The sequence below is a fragment of the Polyodon spathula genome, chromosome 40 (assembly GCF_017654505.1).
Source record: "Polyodon spathula isolate WHYD16114869_AA chromosome 40, ASM1765450v1, whole genome shotgun sequence".
NCBI classification, from domain to species: Eukaryota; Metazoa; Chordata; class Actinopteri; order Acipenseriformes; family Polyodontidae; genus Polyodon; species Polyodon spathula.
In genome coordinates this window covers 2,796,368-2,816,935 of record NC_054573.1, presented here as the reverse complement: position 1 = coordinate 2,816,935, position 20,568 = coordinate 2,796,368, and the positions used below count along the sequence as shown (strand labels likewise).

At 50.7% G+C, this 20,568-nt stretch overlaps 1 protein-coding gene across 1 annotated transcript; it reads right to left on the bottom strand.

The window, feature by feature from the left end:
• Window positions 1–60: 60 nt before the first annotated feature.
• rinl (Ras and Rab interactor-like) lies at window positions 61–20,568 on the bottom strand. Its single transcript, XM_041236257.1, has 14 exons — window positions 20,233–20,568; window positions 18,618–18,680; window positions 16,017–16,188; window positions 11,827–11,956; window positions 10,813–10,885; window positions 10,225–10,313; window positions 9,972–10,024; window positions 9,079–9,292; window positions 8,520–8,890; window positions 7,912–8,203; window positions 5,242–5,553; window positions 4,490–4,621; window positions 4,159–4,322; window positions 61–546 (listed from the first exon to the last, which is right to left on the bottom strand). Exons 2-14 carry the CDS (start codon window positions 18,641–18,643, stop codon window positions 61–63), a joined length of 2,514 nt encoding a protein of 837 aa, XP_041092191.1. The 5' UTR covers window positions 18,644–18,680; window positions 20,233–20,568.

Sequence of the window (20,568 nt, the reverse complement as noted above, 5' to 3'; positions counted from 1 at the left end):
TATATATTTTACATGTTTTTTCATTCATTTCATTTTATGCTCTACTTTAGAGTCTACTGGTTATATACTTTGTTTACAAAGCGGTAAGATCCTCCTCCTTCTGGTAGTCCTCGCTGTCTTCCTGTGGCTCGCCCTGTCTCCCCTCCCCCTGTGTCCCCTCCCGCTCCTCCAGCTCCCCCTGTCTCCCCTCTCCCCTTTTCCTCTCCCCCTCCAGGTGTCCCGTCTCCCTCCTCCCCCCCCTCCCCCTCTCCCGTGGGGAGGTCCCCCGCCAATGCCCCCCTCCCCTCCCCCTCCTCCCTGACAGTACACAAAATGCCCCCTTGCCCTCTCCTGCCTCAGCTCGTTCTGGATTCTGCGCAGGTTGTCTCTGCTGTCCAGTGGGAGGCGCTGCTCCCCCTTGTACAGGTACAGGCTGTACCCCTGGGACTCCCCCAGCCCGTAGCGCTCAGCACAGGCCCTTGCCATGTCCCCCACCGTCCCCTGGGGGCGCAGGGGCACCGAGCGCATGCAATTACCGGGAGAGTGTAGGGAGACACGCAGGTAATCCTGCAGAGAGAGGGAGAGAGGGGGGGGTGAGGTGCTGTGTGTGTGAGTCTCAGTGTCTGTGTCTCAGTGTGTGTGTTTGAGTGTGTGTGTCTCAGTGTGTGTGCAATGCAGTGTGTGGTAGAGGTCTGGTGTGTGTGTGTCGTCCCAGTTCTGTGTGCGTCTCCGTCAGTGTGTGTGTGTGTGTCTCAGTGTGTGTGCGTCTCAGTGTGTGTCTCAGTGTGTGTGTGTCTCAGTGTGTGTGTGTCTCAGTGTGTGTGTGTCTCAGTGTGTGTGTGTCTCAGTGTCTGTGTGTCTCAGTGTGTGTGTGTGTGTCTCAGTGTGTGTGCGTATCAGTGTGTGTGTGTGTGTGTCTCAGTGTGTGTGCACAGTCATCTCACGTGGTCGTGTGTCTCAGTGTCTGTGTGTGTTTCAACACATGTGTCGTGTGTCGTGGTGTGTGTGTGTCTGTGTGTGTCTCTCAGTGTCTGTGTTTGTCTCAGTGTGTGTGTGTGTGTCAGTGTGTGTCAGGTTCCATCACCCCTGGTGTCACCAGACACACAGGTCACACAGTGTGTCTCCAGTGTGTGTGTGTGTCTCAGTGTGTGTGTGTCTCAGTGTGTGTCTGTGTGTCTCAGTGTCTGTGTGTCTCAGTGTGTGTGTGTCTCAGTGTGTGTGTGTGTGTCTCAGTGTGTGTGTGTGTCTGTGTGTCTGTGTGTGTGTGTGTCTCAGTGTGTGTGTGTCTCAGTGTGTGTGTGTTCGTGGTCTCTGTGTCTCAGTGTCTCAGTGTGTTGTGTCCCAGTGTGTGTGTGTCAGGTGTCTCAGTGTTGTGTTGTCACTCAGTGTGTGTTGCACTCCCAGTGTGGGTCTCAGTGTGTGTGTGTCTCAGTCAGTGTGTGTGTGTCTCAGTGGTGTGTGTGTGTGTGTGTGTCTCAGTGTCAGTGTGTGTGTGTGTGTGTGTGTGTGTCTCAGTGTGTGTGTGTGTCTCAGTGTGTGTGTGTGTGTGTGTGTGTGTGTGTGTGTGTGTGTCTCAGTGTGTCTGTGTGTGTGTGTGTGTGTCTCAGTGTCTGTGTGTCTCAGTGTGTGTGTGTCTCAGTGTGTGTGTGTGTGTCTCAGTGTGTGTGTGTCAGTGTGTGTGTGTGTCTCAGTGTCTGTGTGTCTCAGTGTGTGTGTGTCTCAGTGTGTGTGTGTGTGTCTCAGTGTCTGTGTGTCTCAGTGTGTGTGTGTAGACGTGTCAGTGTCTCAGTGTGTGTGTGTGTCTGTGTGTCTGTGTGTGTGTGTCTCTCTGTGTGTCTCGTGTCTGGTGTCTCAGTGTTGTGGTGTGTCTCAGTGTGTCTGTGTGTCGTCGCAGTGTCTGTGTGTCTCAATTGTTGTGGTGTGTCTCAGTGTGTGGCCGTGTCTCAGTGTGTGTGGTTCATCCGCAGTGTCTGCAGTGTGTGGTTGGTGTTGTCTCAGTGCCTGTGTGTGTGGTGTGTGTCTCAGTGTGGTGTGGTGTGTCTCAGTGTCTGTGTGTGTCTCAGTGTCTGTGTGTTCTCAGTGGTGTGTGCTGATGTCTCAGGTGCTTGGTGGTCTCAGTGTCTGTGTGTCTCAGTGTGTCTCTCTCTTGTCAGACTTGCGTGTCTCAGTGTGTGTGGTGTTCTCAGTCTCTGTGTGTCCGTCTCATGTGTGTGTCTCAGTGTGTGTGTGTGTCTCAGTGTCTGTGTGTCTCTGTGTGTCAGTGTGTCTCAGTGTGTCTGTGTGTCTCAGTGTGTCTCAGTGTCAGTGTGTGTCTCAGTGTGTGTGTGTGTGTGTGTGTGTCTCAGTGTCTGTGTGATCTCATGTGTCTGTGTGCTCTCAGTGTGTGTGTGCTCTCAGTGTGTGTGTCTCAGGTGTGTCCTCAGTGTCGTGTGTCTCTCCATGTGTGTCTCAGGGCGCCTCTGTGTGTCTGTGGTGTGTGTCTCCATGTGTCTGTGTGTCGCAGTGTCTGTGTGTCTCAGTGTTTGACCTGTGTCTGTCAGTGTGTGTCTCAGTGTGTCCTGTGGTCTCAGTTGTGGTGTGTCCAGTGTCATGTGGTGTGTCTCATGTGGTCTGTGTGTCTCAGTGTGTGTGCGGCCTCAGTGCTCAGTGTGTGTGTGTCTCAGTTGTCTCACGTGTCTGTGTGTCTCAGTGTGTGTGTCGCGTGTCTGTGTGTCTCAGTGGGGTCTCAGTCGTGTGTCTCATGTCTGTGCTGAGCTGTCTCAGTGTGTGTCTCAGTGTGTGTGTGTCTCAGTGTGTGTCTGTCAGTGTGTGTCTCATTGTGTGTGTGTCTGTGTGTGTGTCTCTGTGTGTGTGTGTGTCAGTGTGTGTCTCAGTGTGTGTGTGAGTGTCTGTGTGTCTCAGTGTGTGTGCGTCTGTGGGGTGTCTCAGTGTCTGTGTGTCTCATGTGTGTCTGTGTGCTCAGTGTCCTGTGTGTCTCAGTGTGTGGTGGCTTCTCAGGTCTGTGTGTCTCATGTCTGTGTGTCTCAACAGTTGTGTCATCCCGTGGTCCTCAGTGTCTGTGTCTCCAGTGTCGTGTGTGTGTCTCGTGTGTGGTCGTGTGTGTGTGTCTCAGTGTGTGTGTGTCTCAGTGTCTGTGTGTGTGTGTGTGTCTGTCAGTGTCTCAGTGTGTCTGTGTGTGTGTGTCAGTGTCTGTGTGTGTCAGTGTCAGTGTGTGTGTCTCAGTGTGTGTGTGGCTCAGTGTGCAGTCGTGTGTGTGTCCTCAGTGTCAGCGTCTGTGTGTCTCAGTGTGTGTGTGTCTCAGTGTGTGTGTGTGTGTGTGTCTCTGTGTGTCTGTGGTGTGTGTGTGTGTCTCAGTGTGTGTGTCTCATTGTCTGTGGTGTCTCAGTGCGTTTGTGTCATGTGTCTCAAGAAGACTCCTCAGTGTCTGTTGTGACCTCAGTGTTGTCTCAGTCTGTGTTGTCTCAGTGTGTGTACGTGTGTGTGTGTGTGTGTGTGTGTCTCAGTGTGTGTGTGTCTCAGTGTGTGTGTGTCTCAGTGTGTGTGTCTCAGTGTCTGTGTGTCTCAGTGTCTGTGTGTCTCAGTGTGTGTGCGTCTCAGTGTGTGTGTCTCTGTGTGTGTGTGTGTGTGTCAGTGTGTGTGTCAGTAGTGTCTGTTGTCTCAGTGTCTTGTGTCCAGTGTGTGCAGCGTCTCAGTGTGGTCTCAGTGTTCGTGTGTGTCACGTCTCAGTGTGTGGTCTCAGACACTCCAGTGGTTTGTCACGCAGTGTCTCATGTGTTCTGCGTGTCCGTGTGTGTCTCAGTGTCTGTGTGTCTCAGTGTGTGTGTGTCTCATGTGCCTGTTGTGGTCTCAGTGTGTGTGTGCGTCTCAGGTTGTGTTGTCTCAGTGTCTGTCTTGTCTCAGTGTCTGTGTGTCTCAGTGTCTTGTGCGTCTCGTGTCCTGTGTCTCAGTGTGTGTGCGTCTCAGAGTGTCTGTGTCTGTGTGTCTCAGTGTGTCTCAGTGTGTGTGTGTGTCTCAGTGTCTGTGTGTCTCAGTGTGTGTGCGTCTCAGTGTGTGTGTGTCTCAGTGTCTGTGTGTGTGTCTCAGTGTCTGTGTGTGTGTCAGTGTACGTGTCTCTGTGTGTGTCTCAGTGTGTGTGTGTGTGTCTCAGTGTCTGTGTGTCTCAGTGTGTGTGCGTCTCACCTGTGTCACTCTCCTCCACCCCTGGCTGTTGTTGATGGTTCTCCGGCGCTGCCACTGGCTGATGGATTTCTGCGCCTCAACACTGATTTGGCGGGTCACCATGCGGGGCTGGTAGCTCCTGATGTGGAAGAGAGCTCCGAACAGCGTGGTGAGATAGTACCCCCCTAGAGGAGAGGAGGAGTCATTACACTTCACTGCACACAGCACTGCACCCCCAGAGGAGAGGAGGAGTCATTACACTTCACTGCACACAACACTGAACCCCCCTAGAGGAGAGGAGTCAATACACCTCACTGCACACAACCCACCCTCCCTTCTCTCTCTCTCTCACCCTCCCCCTGTAGCTGGCTGGGCTCCAGCAGCTCCATCATGTATTCCACGTCGAGCTGCAGGTTCGAGATGTCGCTGTGCAGCAGAGTGTATGTGAGGACTGGCAGGAAATCATCTGCGCCGAGAGGCTTGTCTGAAAGAGGAGAGGAGACAGAGGGGTTAACATCACCAATGACACAGAGCTGGACTCAAACCCTCCTCAAACCCTCCCTCTCCACCTCTCTCCCCTCTCCGTCTCTCTCCCCCTCTCCTCTCCCACATGGAGTTGTGTGGGGTTTGCTAGTTCAGATGTCAGGACATGTTTAAAGTGTGGTTGTCCAGGACACTGGAGGACACCGTGCCCGCTGAAAGAGCAGGGACAGGCTACTGCTGGCGGGGAGGAGGGAGGGGAGATCGGGGAGCACCGGAAGAAGAGCCAGCGTCTCAAACAGCCGACACGCAAGATCAGAGCAAACCACCGCAGCCAACCCTGCCAGAGACGGGGGAAAAAGGGGGGCATTCTGGGGAGGATCCCCGAAATGAAGATGAGGGTGTTTTTATCACTCCAAATAGATATATATATATATATAAATTGTATATTCATTCATTTCTTATACAAGCTTTTACATAACTATATATTTTAAAACTCCATCGTGGGCTGAGCTGCGTTAACGTGCAGGGCTGCCCCCTGTCAGGTGTGCTTCGCTCCCTCTCCATTGAGAGGAGCAGCCAGGCGGGCAGGAAAGTGCCCCAGTGCCTCTCTCTCTGTCTCACCCTCGTCTGCTCTGCTCATGCTCTGGTAGATGCACTTGCACGCTCTCAGCAGCAGCTTCACTTGCTTCCCTGGGGAGTAGGTATCGTGCATGGCCTGGAACAGGAGGCGGAGCTTCTCCATGGCGACGGAATCCGGCAGGGCTGCCGTGGCCACGCCCAGCTCGGCCGGGCCCTGCCCCCTCATGGTCAGCTGGTTGTCCAGCAGGGCGGCCAGCGTTCCGTCGCGAGTCCGAAACTGGTGGAGGTGGGAGTAGAGCTGGGAGCGCAGCGGCTTCAGAACCATTTTGTGGAGACAGGACTCCAGCACCGAGTCAGATCTCTCCAGCCTCTCCTTCGAGGGGGGAGAGAGAGAAAGAGAGAGGGGGGGGGGGGGGGGGAGAGAGGGGGGGGGGGGGGGGGGGGGGGGGGAGGGGAGGTGGGGGGGGGGGAGAAGAGAGAGGAGAGAGAAGAGAGGGGGGAGAGATGAGAGGGGAGAGAGAAGAAGCCGAGATCCCTCCTCTGCTCCCCCCCCTCTCTTCCGGTCTCTCTCTCCGCTCGCTAGAGAAAAAAGAGAGAGGGAGGAGGAGAGAGAGGAGAGAGGGAGAGAGAGAGAGGGAGAGAGAAAGGAGAGAGAGAGAGGAGAGGAGAGAGAGAGAGAGAGAGAGAGAGAGAGAGAGAGAGAGAGAGAGAGGAGAGAGAGGAGAGAGAGAGAGAGAGAGAGAGAGAGAGAGAGAGAGAGAGAGAGAGAGAGAGAGGCGAGAGAGAGAGAGAGAGAGAGAGAGAGAGAGAGAGAGAGAGAGAGAGAGAGAGAGAGAGAGTTAATAGTGGGGTTAGTTTCTGTTTCATTTTCGAAACTTTTTTGTATCAAACCAGTTTGATCACTGAGAGTGTTGGATTACGATCACGAGTTACTGGTTTCCAGTTTGGATGCCCTCTTTAACTGGTCAGCGGAGAATTGGAGGAGACTGGGAGGACAGGACGGCAAGGCGGGGTGAAAATAAGCCAGGACAGCCCTGTACCGTATACAAAGTCCTGCACACAGGGCACAAAAACATTAGAGACCAGTACAGTACGAATAATAACAAAACAGAGGAGGCTGTGTATGAAAAGGACTTGACTCTAGACAGTGCGGAGAAGCTATAAAAAAACACACATCGGAGAGAGAGTTCAGAGCAGAGCGACACGATTCATTCCAGGATTGAAGAGGCAACTTAGCAGAGGGGTTTAAAAAGGGTTAACAAACTACCGAGAATCATTTTCACAGCTTGCCGAGGGCAGGACCAGGGGCCCTGGGTGGAAGCTGAAGAAGGGCACGTTCAGAGCTGAGGGGAGAAGGAGCTTTTTCATGCAGAGGGTGGGGAACCACTGGAACAGGCTGAAGCAGAGACGCTCGGATCCCTGAAGAAGAGACTGGACGCCTTCATGGACAATACTGTAATGCCCTCTCCGTGATCACAATAAGAGCCGCCTGGATTCCCAGAGGTTTCATTTCCCCTGCTAACCTGGCTTGCAGTTTAAGGCTTGCATTTACGGGCTGAATGGTCGTTTCTCGTTTGAGAGTTTGCCTGGTAATCTGTGTATTTAGGTTCCAAATGAATAATTCAAAATGAAACCCACCCTCCATTTTGATTGATTTTGAAACCATTTATTGAAATAAAATGCTCTGCCTTCTCCAGTTTCTCCCAAACTTTTTTTTGGGGGGGGGGCTGAACAATTATACAGTACCAATGCAAACCCTGCCCTGCACAACAATGCAAACCCTGCCCTGCACAGCAATGCAAACCCTGCCCTGCACAGCAATGCAAACCCTGCCCTGCACAGCAATGCAAACCCTGCTCTGCACAGCAATACAAACCCTGCTCTGCACAGCAATGCACAGCAATGCAAACCCTGCTCTGCACAGCAATGCAAACCCTGCTCTGCACAGCAATGCAAACCCTGCTCTGCACAGCAATGCAAACCCTGCTCTGCACAGCAATGCAAACCCTGCCCTGCACAGCAATGCAAACCCTGCCCTGCACAGCAATGCAAACCCTGCCCTGCACAGCAATGCAAACCCTGCCCTGCACAGCAATGCAAACCCTGCTCTGCACAGCAATGCAAACCCTGCCCTGCACAGCAATGCAAACCCTGCTCTGCACAGCAATGCAAACCCTGCCCTGCACAGCAATGCAAACCCTGCTCTGCACAGCAATGCAAACCCTGCCCTGCACAGCAATGCAAACCCTGCCCTGCACAGCAATGCAAACCCGGCTCTGCACAGCAATGCAAACCCTGCCCTGCACAGCAATGCAAACCCTGCTCTGCACAGCAATGCAAACCCTGCCCTGCACAGCAATGCAAACCCTGCTCTGCACAGCAATGCAAACCTTGCTCTGCACAACAATGCAAACCCTGCCCTGCACAGCAATGCAAACCCTGCTCTGCACAGCAATGCAAACCCGGCTCTGCTCTGAGCTCTGCCTCCCGAGAAAGAAGCATGTGCCAACCACATGAGCACTTCTTGTTCTGAGAAGCTGTGACATCACTGCACTTCCTGTTCCACAGAACAAAACGAACTTCAAACCGACCACAGAACGAGAATGAGAGAGAAACAGAGAGAGAAAGAAACAGAGAGAGAAAGAAAGAGAACGGGAGGGAGAGACACCAGTGCTCTCCGGTAGAGGAGGGAGGGGTCTCTCTGCGACTCACCGAGGTGCTCCTCTCCTGTCTCGTTGGCCAGGCTGTCCAGCAGGGTCTGCAGTTCGGACCCATGTCTCAGGCAGCTCTTCAGATCGGAGAGGGTCTGCCGGACCGCACTCAGCAGCTCCGTGCTGGTGCCGTGGCGGGTGGGTGATGGGGGGCGCTTCAGGAACGCGCGCAGCCGGCCCCCGAACTCAGAGCCCCCCTTCTGAGAGAGCTCAGCCACCCGGCTCCACACCCGCCGCTCCGCACTGAGGAGCCCCCCCAGGGCGTTGCCCACGGCAGAGATGCGGTGCAGTACCTGGGACAGGGGGCCGTGCACTCGTTAACACACAGGAGTGCGGGGGCTGGTTCAGGAATGCTTTCTTTAGTATTGAGATAATAACACACTGAGACACTCACTCACGCACACTCACTGAGACACTCACTCACTCACACACTCACACTCACACACAGAGTGACTCTGAGAGTGAGTTGAGTGGGTTGTCAGTGAGTGTGAGTGTGTGTGTGTGAGGTGTCACCACACACACCCTTCTTCTCTGGTCTCTCTCCTCTCTCTCTCTCTCTCTCTCTCTCTCTCTCTCTCTCTCTCTCTCTCTCTCTCTCTCTCCTCGTACCTTGTCGGTGAGTGCCAGCGAGTGTCTCTTTGTGGCGGAGGGCGAGGGTGTGTGCGTGCGGGGGAGGGTGTGTGTGCGTGTGTCCCCCTCCCCCGTGTCCTCTTCCTCCATGCTGCTGAGAGACAGTGAGTCAAGCTCACAGGCAGGGGGCAGCAGAGAGAAGGGGGAGAGGGAGGCCTCGACCCAGGAGGCCCTGTGAGGAGACTGGGGGGTGGGGCTACTCCCGCCCCCTCCCCCTCCCCCTCCCCCTCCTTCTTCTCCTTCCAAGGACTGTCTCGCTCCCTCGTTCCAGCTCCACGCTGTGCAAGGCGAGGATTTGCATCTGAGGGTGACGGAGGGGGAGGGGGAGACAGGGTCTTCAAAAGAGGAGGCTGAAAGAGAGACCGGGAGAGGGGAGGGGGAGGGAGGACTGTTACACTCACAGCTGTAACGAGTGTATTACATTATCAGTCTCAGCTCACTATTAACGGATTACACACAAGCAGGGATGATGAAAACTAGGGACACAAATCGGACAAAACATGCCACGAACTTTCAACGTAGCACCTTTCTCTCTCACCTCTGGGGGTGGCCTCCCCACTGCTCTCTCTGTCCACTGAGCTCTGCTTCCTGGCTCTGAGCTCCCTTCCTCCCCAGGTCCGGGCGTTGGTGACACGCCTGTCTCGGCCGCACTTGGCCGGCGGGGGGGCAGGGGGGCGTGTCAGCCAGGCGTCTCCGTGCTCCCTCAGGAACAGAGGGTTAATGAAGCACAGCGCGCCGCTAGCGGAGGTCACCTGCGGACAGCCAATCACAGCCTCCGTTACAACACAAGAGCAGGCCGCTCAGCCAATCAGAGCTCGCCTGGTTCCGAGCAGCTGACTGATCTCAGAACTTTGTCAAGTTGGGTTTTACAGGATCCCAGTGATTCAGCATCGACAGCGAGGCTCAGCAGGGATGGGAATGAGACTCCTATTGCACAGCAGTGTGATCCAGTCCAGGTTTCACTACCAGCTTCATCAGCCCCCAGTGTGTCTAGGCAACAAGCTCAGGTATGTCTTATTATTAAACTCCTAGTGAAACCAGGACTGGATCACACTGCTGTGCAGCGGGAGTCTGATTCCCATCCATGCTCGGTAACCCTTGGCAACAAAACCCTTGGCCAAACACATTTCCACACTTCCCTCCATGGGTGTGTGAAGAGGTGCCTCCTGTCTCTCCTCTTCATCTCCACGCTGCATGTGCTCTGCTCCTGGTAGAGGTGCTGACGTACACGAGATTTGTTAGGAGCAAAAAACACGACGCAATTCTAACGCAGTGCAGTGAACTCACCTGAATGGTTCTCATTGCGTCCAGTCCTCATTTTTAGTGGCTGGGGGCAGTAACAGGCCTCGCGGCCAAAAACTGGATGTCAAGTCAGGTGGGGTCATCCCGCCCTCACCCCCCCCCCGACTAGTCTCAGTCCCCCCAGAGATTATGATGGGAGTGGGAGGGGGAGGGGGAGGGGAGGTGATTATGCAGCCAGAATTCTGTAGAGGAGGAGGGACAGAGAGAGAGAGAGAGAGAGAGAGAGAGGAGAGAGAGAGAGAGAGAGAGAGAGAGAGAGAGAGAGAGAGGAGAGAGAGAGAGAGATAATAGTGGGGTTAGTTTCTGGTTCACTTTTTTGTGTAAAACCAGTTTGATCACTTCCCCACACTGGGAGTGTTGAATTACAACCACAAGGACTTACTGGTTCCCAGTTTGGATGCCCTCCTTAACTGGTCTGTGGAGAATTGGAGGAGACTGGGAGGGAGGATTAAACGGCACGGCAAGATGTCTCTGAGGAGGAGGGAACGAGAGAGAGAGGAGAGAGGAGATGAGGGAGAAGAGAGGAGAGAGAAGAGGAGAGGAGGGAGAAGAGAGGAGAGGAGAGGAGGGAGAAGAGAGGAGAGAGGAGATGAGAGAAGAGAGGAGAGGAGGGAAAGACATGAAACAAAATTAAAGTCAGTCAAATTTTGTCATTAAAAAATTTTACAGTTTGATTTTTTTTTCTCAAAACAACACCCATGTGTATCGGCCAGTATCTCCCAGTGTCCCCAGTGTCTCTCAGTATTCCCAGTATCTCCCAGTGTCTCTCAGTATTCCCAGTATCCCCAGTGTCTCTCAGTATTCCCAGTATGTCCCAGTGTCTCTCAGTATTCTCAGTATCCCCAGTGTCTCTCAGTATTCCCAATATCTCCCAGTGTCTCTCAGTATTCCCAGTATCCCCAGTGTCTTTCAGTATTCCCAGTATCTCCCAGTGTCTCTCAGTATTCCCAGTATCCCCAGTGCCTCTCACCTGCTCACAGTGTAGAATCCCAGTAGCTGGGGCAGGTCTGTGAATCCAAGCTGTGAGTCCTGCAGGTGAAAGACTGGAACGAGAGAAAAGAGAAGTGACTGAATCAATCAATTAATCAATCAATCAATTGAGTTAGGGAGGGAGGGGAAGAGAAGGAAAGGATAGAGTTGACTATAAACGTGCGTTACAACGACGGGGGGACGTACGAAAGAGGTACCAATATGTTTCGTAGATGGTGTCTACCTCTCTGTGCTTTACAATGCTTCCCTATGCTTTACCAGACCTCTCTGTGCTTTACAATGCTTCTGGCTATGCTTTACCAGACCTCTCTGTGCTTTACAATGCTTCCCTATGCTTTACCAGACCTCTCTGTGCTTTACAATGCTTCCCTATGCTTTACCATCCCTCTCTGTGCTTTACAATGCTTCCCTATGCTTTACCAGACCTCTCTGTGCTTTACAATGCTTCCCTATGCTTTACCAGACCTCTCTGTGCTTTACAATGCTTCCCTATGCTTTACCAGACCTCTCTGTGCTTTACAATGCTTCCCTGTGCTTTACCAGACCTCTCGTGCTTTACAATGTGCTTTACAACCTCTCTGTGCTTTCAATGCTTCCCTATGCTTTACCAGACCTCTCTGTGCTTTACAATGCTTCCCTATGCTTTACCAGACCTCTCTGTGCTTTACAGTGCTTCCCTATGTTTTACCATGCTTTCAATCAGATCAAACGATCCTTTAATGTTAGAGTATTTTTTTTATAAGACACTAATTCAATGAGAGCGAGACAGTGTGGATTCACACCTGCTAAAAAAACACGCTTCACCCGCTGCTGCTGTGCTGTGCTGTGTTGTGTGTTACTGTGCTGTGGTGTGCTGTGCTGTGTGTTGCTGTGGTGTGCTGTGCTGTGTGTTGCTGTGCTGTGCGTTGCTGTGTTGTGTGTTACTGTGCTGTGTGTTGCTGTGCTGTGCTGTGCTATGCTGTGTGTTGCTGTGCTGTGTTTCTGGGTTTGGTACCTGAGGTATTATGATGCAGGATGGGGAATTCTCTAACTCCTGGACTGTCGGTTCCTTCACTGACAGAGACACACAGAACAGAACCAGAACCAGGCCCAGAACCACAGGAGTCTCTCAGCACCAGAAACCCCTGCGGAGAAACAACAGGGAGAGAAGGAAAAGAAGTGAATGAAGGAGAAGAAGAAGAGGAAGAAGAATACTTCAGAAAAAAAAAATTATGATAAAACAATAAAAAAAAAAAAAAAAAAAAACATTTCTTAACACAGTCCTCATCCCATAGACTTAATGACACGGGGGACGCAGGGGACACAGGGGACATGTCCCCTTCACTTTATCAATGTCCCCCTCACACTGCAGGAGTAAAACTTTGATTTCAGGTCATTTATTGGTATAATCATTACTCAGTACAGAAGTCAATGGGAACAAAACCCGGATCGGATCCGAGATCACTGGAGCCGGATTATGAGATGCTGTTTTAATACACGGATCTGGATCAGGCTCCACTGACCCGTAATTCTGATCCGATCCTGGAGCTGCACACACCTTAACTAGAGAAACTGACCAATGAGAAGTGAACAGGTGTGGCATGTAGATTAAAGGCCCTGGCTGACAACTTTGTACACAGCCTGAGATCACGGTCATGTTGGGGGAAAATGACAAACAGATTGGCAAAGACAGAGGAGGATGCGCGATGCTGCTGTGTCCAAAACACAGGAAATGGTTCAACTTTGTAATCGACCATAGCTTGTGATATTTCATGTTATCACACTGAGGTTTATGTCTGCTTACAGTGTTGCTTTTCATTTTAAATTGAAAACAGTAAACTTAAAACAGCAAAATGACCTTTGTCCTAATAAATACAATTATTATACCAAATTAGTATAGACCTGATTCTACATGCTAACTTTGTAACTCCATGACAGAAGCGATCGGACAGCCTCGCTCGTCACTCACGACAGAAGCGATCGGACAGCCTCGCTCGTCACTCACGACAGAAGCGATCGGACAGCCTCGCTCGTCACTCACGACAGCACTGTGCCAGCGATGCACTCTCCTCAACGATTGCTGGAGGGAACGTCTCCGGATCTTTTAATTAGACACCAGGGATGCAAGGCTTTGTTATACTTGTTTGTAAAATATTTTGTTATTTCAGCCACAATAATCTTCATGCACCCCCAGCTACAAAAACTGCCATGCAAGGCTTTGTTATACTTGTTTGTAAAATATTTTGTTATTTCAGCCACAATAATCTTCATGCACCCCCAGCTACAAAAACTGCCACCCCCCCCTTTTGAAACCAAGTTATGCCAACCTAAACCACCACCTACCCCCCCCCCCCCCCACCCCCCCCCCCCCCCCCCCCCCCCCCCCCCCCCCCCCCCCCCCCCCCCCCCCCCCCCCCCCCCCCCCGCCCCCCCTCCCAAACGGTGCAAGTAATTTGGACCGTCATATCGGTCATTACGGGAAATGATATACGTCATGTTTGCCACGTTCATTAATATGTTTTACCAGACCTCCCTGTGCTTTAAATGCTTCCCTGTCTTCAATATGAGACTAAATGATATCAATTATCGTGGTTTGCTCTCTGTTTTTTAATATGTTTTACCAGACCTCTCTGTGCTTTACAATGCTTCCCTGTGCTTTACCAGACCTCTCTGTGCTTTACAATGCTTCCCTATGCTTTACCAGACCTCTCTGTGCTTTACAATGCTTCCCTGTGCTTTACCAGACCTCTCTGTGCTTTACAATGCTTCCCTATGCTTTACCAGACCTCTCTGTGCTTTACAATGCTTCCCTATGCTTTACCAGACCTCTCTGTGCTTTACAGTGCTTCCCTATGTTTTACCATGCTTTCAATCAGATCAAACGATCCTTTAATGTTAGAGTATTTTTTTTTTAAGACACTAATTCAATGAGAGCGAGACAGTGTGGATTCACACCTGCTAAAAAAACACGCTTCACCCGAGAACCGCTGTGGGAACTGCAGAGAGCCGTGTGGCTGTACAGACGATACACACTTCTGTACACACAGACACGTCCTGCCCCGTTCAGACAGGAAAAGCATTTCACATTCGAAGCTCTTTTCTCAGCATGTTTCCTCCTCTCTTAAATTAGCTCCTGTTTTTTAAAACATGACAAAAAAAAATCCACCAATCAGCTCGCTGTGTTCTTCTGCAAGAATTTTACAAAGTGGCTGTCTCTTAAAATACACGCAGCAAAGTGTGATAAACACAGAGAGGCATTGCAAAGCACAGAGAGGTCTGGTAAAGCATAGGGAAGCATTGCAAAGCACATAGAGGTCTGGTAAAGCATAGGGAAGCATTGTAAAGCACAGAGAGGTCTGGTAAAGCATAGGGAAGCATTGTAAAGCACAGAGAGGTCTGGTAAAGCATAGGGAAGCATTGCAAAGCACAGAGAGGTCTGGTAAAGCATAGGGAAGCATTGTAAAGCACAGAGAGGTCTGGTAAAGCATAGGGAAGCATTGTAAAGCACAGAGAGGTCTGGTAAAGCATAGGGAAGCATTGCAAAGCACAGTGAGGTCTGGTAAAGCATAGGGAAGCATTGTAAAGCACAGAGAGGTCTGGTAAAGCATAGGGAAGAATACCGTGGAATAGGGGAGTGTTGAAAACGGTATTAACCCCATGAAGGTACAGAACCCTTTTTCGTGAACCTCGTGGCAAGAAAATAAGAAAGTTAGCGTCTTTTTTATTAGCAGGACACACACACACCGGCAGCCTTGCCCCAAAGGGTGCAAACCGTCCACCTTTCTCTGAGAGTCTGCTGCAGACCGCCCCCCAAAAAAACAACTAGAACCTTCAGAACTGACCCGAATACCTCGATGAAAAAAAAAAAAATCCAATTGTAAACGCAAACAGTGAGGGCGTTGGAGTGCTCAGTGATTAGTGGATTTATTAAGAGACACAGAAACGCAACTCCGGATAAGCCCAAAGCGAAGCAGCAGGAGAGCGCTGGTGCCGACTGTAGCAGCTTTATGCAATCAACCGGCGTATGCAGTTATCAGCACACAGCGTGACGCAATTAATCGCTTTACCGGATAACTGAATACAACTGTGAAGCACACTTCTTAAAAACGTCTGCTGCTTATTCTAGTTAAATTCTTTATTCTGGGTACAGTAAATGCACACAACTGCGAGGCTCACGGGATGTGTAATTCACGGGAATCTACTGCATGGGCATTTCTTACCTCCAGATTGCCCTGACCAGAAATTTACAGCCTGTAGAAACGAAGGGAAAATCCTGCAGCAGGCAACCCTATCGCTCCGGGCTACAGCAGCGCCGCGCTCCGCTCTCCTTCCTCCTCTGCGCGTCCTGATTAAAAAGTGTTTGTTTTTTCGATATATATACGTGGATTTTTTGTTCTTTCTTTTTCAAAATTGTATTTTAATAGAGTCGACCGCAGTTCAGCGACCCCTCCTCTCCCTCCCTCCCTCTCTCAGGGAGGGTGTTCTGCTCACAGACGAGTCCTGTCAGCGAGGATAGAAGGAAGGAGGAGACGCACAGTAATAACTAATGAAATGTTTTTTAAAAAAAAAAAAAAAAAAAATACAAATATAAATCTAAGGCGAATGTCCTTTTTGTTTTCCTGCTAACTGTACCTTCTCTGTTCCCAGTAAATAACTTCTTCCCCTTTTCACAGTCTGAAAGAGCTTCTGCTTTATAGCTCAGTTCATTCCTTCGGTATGAAATAATCAGTTTCTCTCTTGATTATACTGACTATACTATTTACCACACCTCTGTGTGCTTTACAATGCTTCCCTGTGCTTTACCAGACCTCTCTGTGCTTTACAATGCTTCCCTATGCTTTACCAGACCTCTCTGTGCTTTACAATGCTTCCCTATGCTTTACCAGACCTCTCTGTGCTTTACAATGCTTCCCTATGCTTTACCAGACCTCTCTGTGCTTTACAATGCTTCCCTGTGCTTTACCAGACCTCTCTGTGCTTTACAATGCTTCCCTATGCTTTACCAGACCTCTCTGTGCTTTACAATGCTTCCCTATGCTTTACCAGACCTCTCTGTGCTTTACAATGCTTGCCTATACTTTACCAGACCTCTCTGTGTTGTCACTGTGCTGTATCACCCTGTGCTGTATCACCCTGTGCTGTATCACACTGTGCTGTGCTGTTACTATGAGACATTGTTATAAGGGAACATAAACTGATTCTCACCCCAGGAGCCTGTCTCCTTAGTTCTTCTCGGGCCCGTCTTGTCTCCTCCTCACTCTCAGGGGCCCAGGCCTCCTGTGTCAGTCTCAGTCTGTCCAGCAGAGAGATGGGGGGGGCACCCTCCTGAGTCTGAGCCCCTCCCCCACAGCTCCCATTGACTAGGCCTACCGACGGACTGGGAACAAACATAGAAACCAGTTCAGAGGCACAGGTGGAAGAAGAACAATGCACAGCTCTGCATAGACAGTGAAAAAAAATGTGTGTGTGTGTGTGTGTGTGTGTGTGTGTGTGTGTGTGTGTGTGTGTGTGTGTGTGTGTGTGTGTGTGTGTGTGTGTGTGTGTGTGTGTGTGTGTGTCAGTGTGTGTGTGTGTGTGTGTGTGTGTGTGTGTGTGTGTGTGTGTGTGTGTGTGTGTGTGTGTGTGTGTGTGTGTGTGTGTGTGTGTGTGTGTGTGTGTGTGTGTGTGTGTGTGTGTGTGTGTGTGTGTGTGTGTGTGTGTGTGCAGTGTGTGTGTGTGTCAGTGTGTGTGTGTGTGTGTGTGTGTGTGTGTGTGTGTGTGTGTGTGTGTGTCAGTGTGTGTGTGTGTGTGTGTGTGTGTTCTGTGTGTGTGTGTGTGTGTGTCAGTGTCTGTGTGTGTGTGTGTGTGTGTGTGTGTGTGTGTGTGTGTGTGTGTGTGTGTGTGTGTGTGTGTGTGTGTGTGTGTGTGTGTGTGTGTGTGTGTGTGTGTGTGTGTGTGTGTGTGTGTGTGTGTGTGTGTGTGTGTGTGTGTGTCAGTGTGTGTGTGTGTGTGTGTGTGTGTGTGTGTCAGTGTGTGTGTGTGTCAGTGTGTGTGTGTGTGTGTGTGTGTGTGTGTGTGTGTGTGTGTGTGTGTGTGTGTGTCAGTGTGTGTGTGTGTGTGTGTGTGTGTGTGTGTGTGTGTGTGTCAGTGTGTGTGTGTGTGTCAGTGTGTGTGTGTGTGTGTGTGTGTGTGTGTGTGTGTGTGTGTGTGTGTGTGTCAGTGTGTGTGTGTGTGTGTGTGTCAGTGTGTGTGTGTCAGTGTGTGTGTGTGTGTGTGTGTGTGTGTGTGTGTGTGTGTGTGTGTGTGTGTGTGTGTGTCAGTGTGTGTGTGTGTGTGTCAGTGTGTGTGTGTGTGTGTGTGTGTACCGAATGGAAATATATCCCGGAATATGATTTCAGTTTGAAACTTGCACAATTTACCATTAGCCCACCCCCCCCACAACAGAAAAGTTAAAATGCAGAAGTGTTCACCTTTACAAGGAAGGAGAGCTGCATCTTTGTCATAACCTGCTATCTTCTTTAATGACGTTTCAATCTGTGTCACCTGATCTGAGAGCACCTCCAGAATCTCGGGACAGTTTAAGGCAGGTCAGGCTTTGTAAGTGACCTCTCTAAACTACAGTGTGTATATCTATATATTCATGGATGGAGGCTCTATTTCATCCTGAGCCATTCGAAAATAAAGGCAGAATGCCACAGTAGTGATGTCACAAAGTGATAATTCCGCTAGAGGAAAATATACTTGAACTGTGACCCATTCGACTCCGAGACCATCGCTTTCAATTCAAACACAAAATGTCTCGTTTGCAATCACTCAGCAAACACCCGCAGTGTCTGTCTCTCTCTCTCTCTCTCTCTCTCTCTCTCTCTCTCTCTCTCTCTCTCTCTCTCTCTACGATTTTAACATCATGTAATCAAAAAAATTGCAAAATTTAGCAAAATTCTACCGGAAGACATAACAGCAGTATTTCATGTTAGATTTCGAAATGTCACACTTTTGTTTTTGTCAGTTTTTCGTTAAATATCTGGAAAACTGCAAAGCGGAGTGGAATTCGATATGTTAACAAGGCAACACTATTCAGCAGCTTTCAATTCAACTTCACAAAGCAAAATGAGTTCGTTCCACAGGGCGATGATAAACTTTCTCTCACTCCCCCTCTCTCTCCTCACCTCTCGATCCTTTCAGGTTCTCTCTCACTCCCCCTCTCTCTCCTCACCTCTCGATCCTCTCAGGTTCTCTCTCACTCCCCCTCTCTCTCCTCACCTCTCGATCCTCTCAGGTTCTCTCTCACTCCCCCTCTCTCTCCTCACCTCTCGATCCTCTCAGGTTCTCTCTCACACCCCCCCTCTCTCCTCACCTCTCGATCCTCTCAAGTTCTCTCTCACTCCCCCTCTCTCTCCTCACCTCTCGATCCTTTCAGGTTCTCTCTCACTCCCCCTCTCTCTCCTCACCTCTCGATCCTCTCAGGTTCTCTCTCACACCCCCCCTCTCTCCTCACCTCTCGATCCTCTCAGGTTCTCTCTCACTCCCCCTCTCTCTCCTCACCTCTCGATCCTCTCAGGTTCTCTCTCTCTCCCCCTCTCTCTCCTCACCTCTCGATCCTCTCAGGTTCTCTCTCACTCCCCCTCTCTCTCCTCACCTCTCGATCCTCTCAGGTTCTCTCTCACTCCCCCTCTCTCTCCTCACCTCTCGATCCTCTCAGGTTCTCACTCTCTCCCCCTCTCTCTCCTCACCTCTCGATCCTTTCAGGTTCTCTCTCACTCCCCCTCTCTCTCCTCACCTCTCGATCCTCTCAGGTTCTCTCTCACTCCCCCTCTATCTCCTCACCTTTCGATCCTCTCAGGTTCTCTCATCCTCCGGCAGAAATCAGCACAGCCATGCCAGCGAGCCCTAGGGGTGAGAGAGGGGGAGAGAAGGAGGGAGTGAGTGAAGGAGAGGGAGTGGGAGAGAGGGAGGGAGTGAGTGAAGGAGAGGGAGTGGGAGAGAGGGAGGGAGTGAGTGAAGGAGAGGGAGTGGGAGAGAGGGAGTGAGTGTTAGCTTCTCTTGCAGGCCTGACACAGCAAAGAGAGCAGTAGTAATAAACCCTGACTGATCAAAGGGAGCCTCCAAACACTGAAACACCTGATCCAGGGCAGGATTATAATAATGACCGAGACCCTGACCCTAACCCAGAATCAACTGTCTTCACAACGCTGTCAATTATAAAAAAAAAAAACAGGGCAGCAGTCACCGCCCACCCCCTACGGGACGTGAGGTGGTGAGGGGGTGAGGGGTAAGGGATGGGGACGGGGATGTGAGGTGTGTAGGGGTTAGGGTAAGGGGATGGGATGTGAGGTGTGAGGGGTGAGGGGTAAGGGGATGTGGATGTGAAGGTGAGGGGTGAGGGTAAGGGGATGGGGACAGTGATGTGAGGTCATCCCCTAGGTGTTGGGGGGTGAGATGGGTAGGGGGAGGGGGATGTGAGGGGTGAGGGGTGGAGGCCAAGGTGGGGGGTGGGATGTGAGAGGTATGGGGATGTGAGGGGTGACAGGTGAGGGAATTTGGATGTGATGTCTCCACTACCCCTACACTCCCCACCTCCCCACTCCCTTAAACCTACACTCCCCACTCCCCACTCCCCTGAATGACTTCTAATTTCCACATTTCACATTGTCTCCAGTGTGACTGGTTGTAACCACACCACCAAGCCTTTCCACATGGCTATATTAAAACCTAACCAGGGCAAACTAACCCTTATACAAGTCTCCCACAGTAAAAGCACAGCACAGTGTAATACAGCACAGCAAAAGCTTGGTAAAGCATAGGCAAGCATTGTAAAGCACAGAGAGGTCTGATAAAGCATAGGGAAGCATTGTAAAGCACAGAGAGGTCTGGTAGAGCATAGGGAAGCATTGTAAAGCACAGAGAGGTCTGGTAAAGCATAGGGAAGCATTGTAAAGCACAGAGAGGTCTGGTAAAGCATAGGGAAGCATTGTAAAGCACAGAGAGGTATGGTAAAGCATAGGGAAGCATTGTAAAGCACAGAGAGGTGTGGTAAAGCATAGGGAAGCATTGTAAAGCACAGAGAGGTCTGGTAAAGCATAGGGAAGCATTGTAAAGCACAGAGAGGTGTGGTAAAGCATAGGGAAGCATTGTAAAGCACAGAGAGGTCTGGTAAAGCATAGGAAAGCATTGTAAAGCACAGAGAGGTCTGGTAAAGCATAGGGAAGCATTGTAAAGCACAGAGAGGTGTGGTAAAGCACAGGGAAGCATTGTAAAGCACAGAGAGGTCTGGTAGAGCATAGGGAAGCATTGTAAAGCACAGAGAGGTGTGGTAAAGCACAGGGAAGCACTGTAAAGCACAGGAGGTGTGATAAAGTGTATTTTAAAAAGTTTTAAACTATGGTAGCTGTATAGTATATAAACATGGGTAGAGCATGGGGGGGGGGGGCTGCAAGATTACCGTTTGAATACTGTCCCGTCTGTCCCGCGGTGTTCTGCTCTCCTGACAGCCTGTGTCCTGACGAGGAAGTCTCACAGCAGCGGGATCTCACTGTGATTTCACAGGACTGACTGACAGAGAGGAGGAGGGAGCGCGACTCTCCTCTCTCTCTCGCGCTCGTTCTACACGATCGCGCTGCACTCCTTAAAATATCTTCTTTCTTTATTTTTCACAGTTGAACTTTAATAAAAAAAAAAATTAAAATAAGTAAAATAATAACACTTTAATTTCAGGGTCGGTCAGAGTGAAGCATCCCCTTTCGTCTCAGTCACTGTCTCTTCCTCTCTCTGTCTCTCC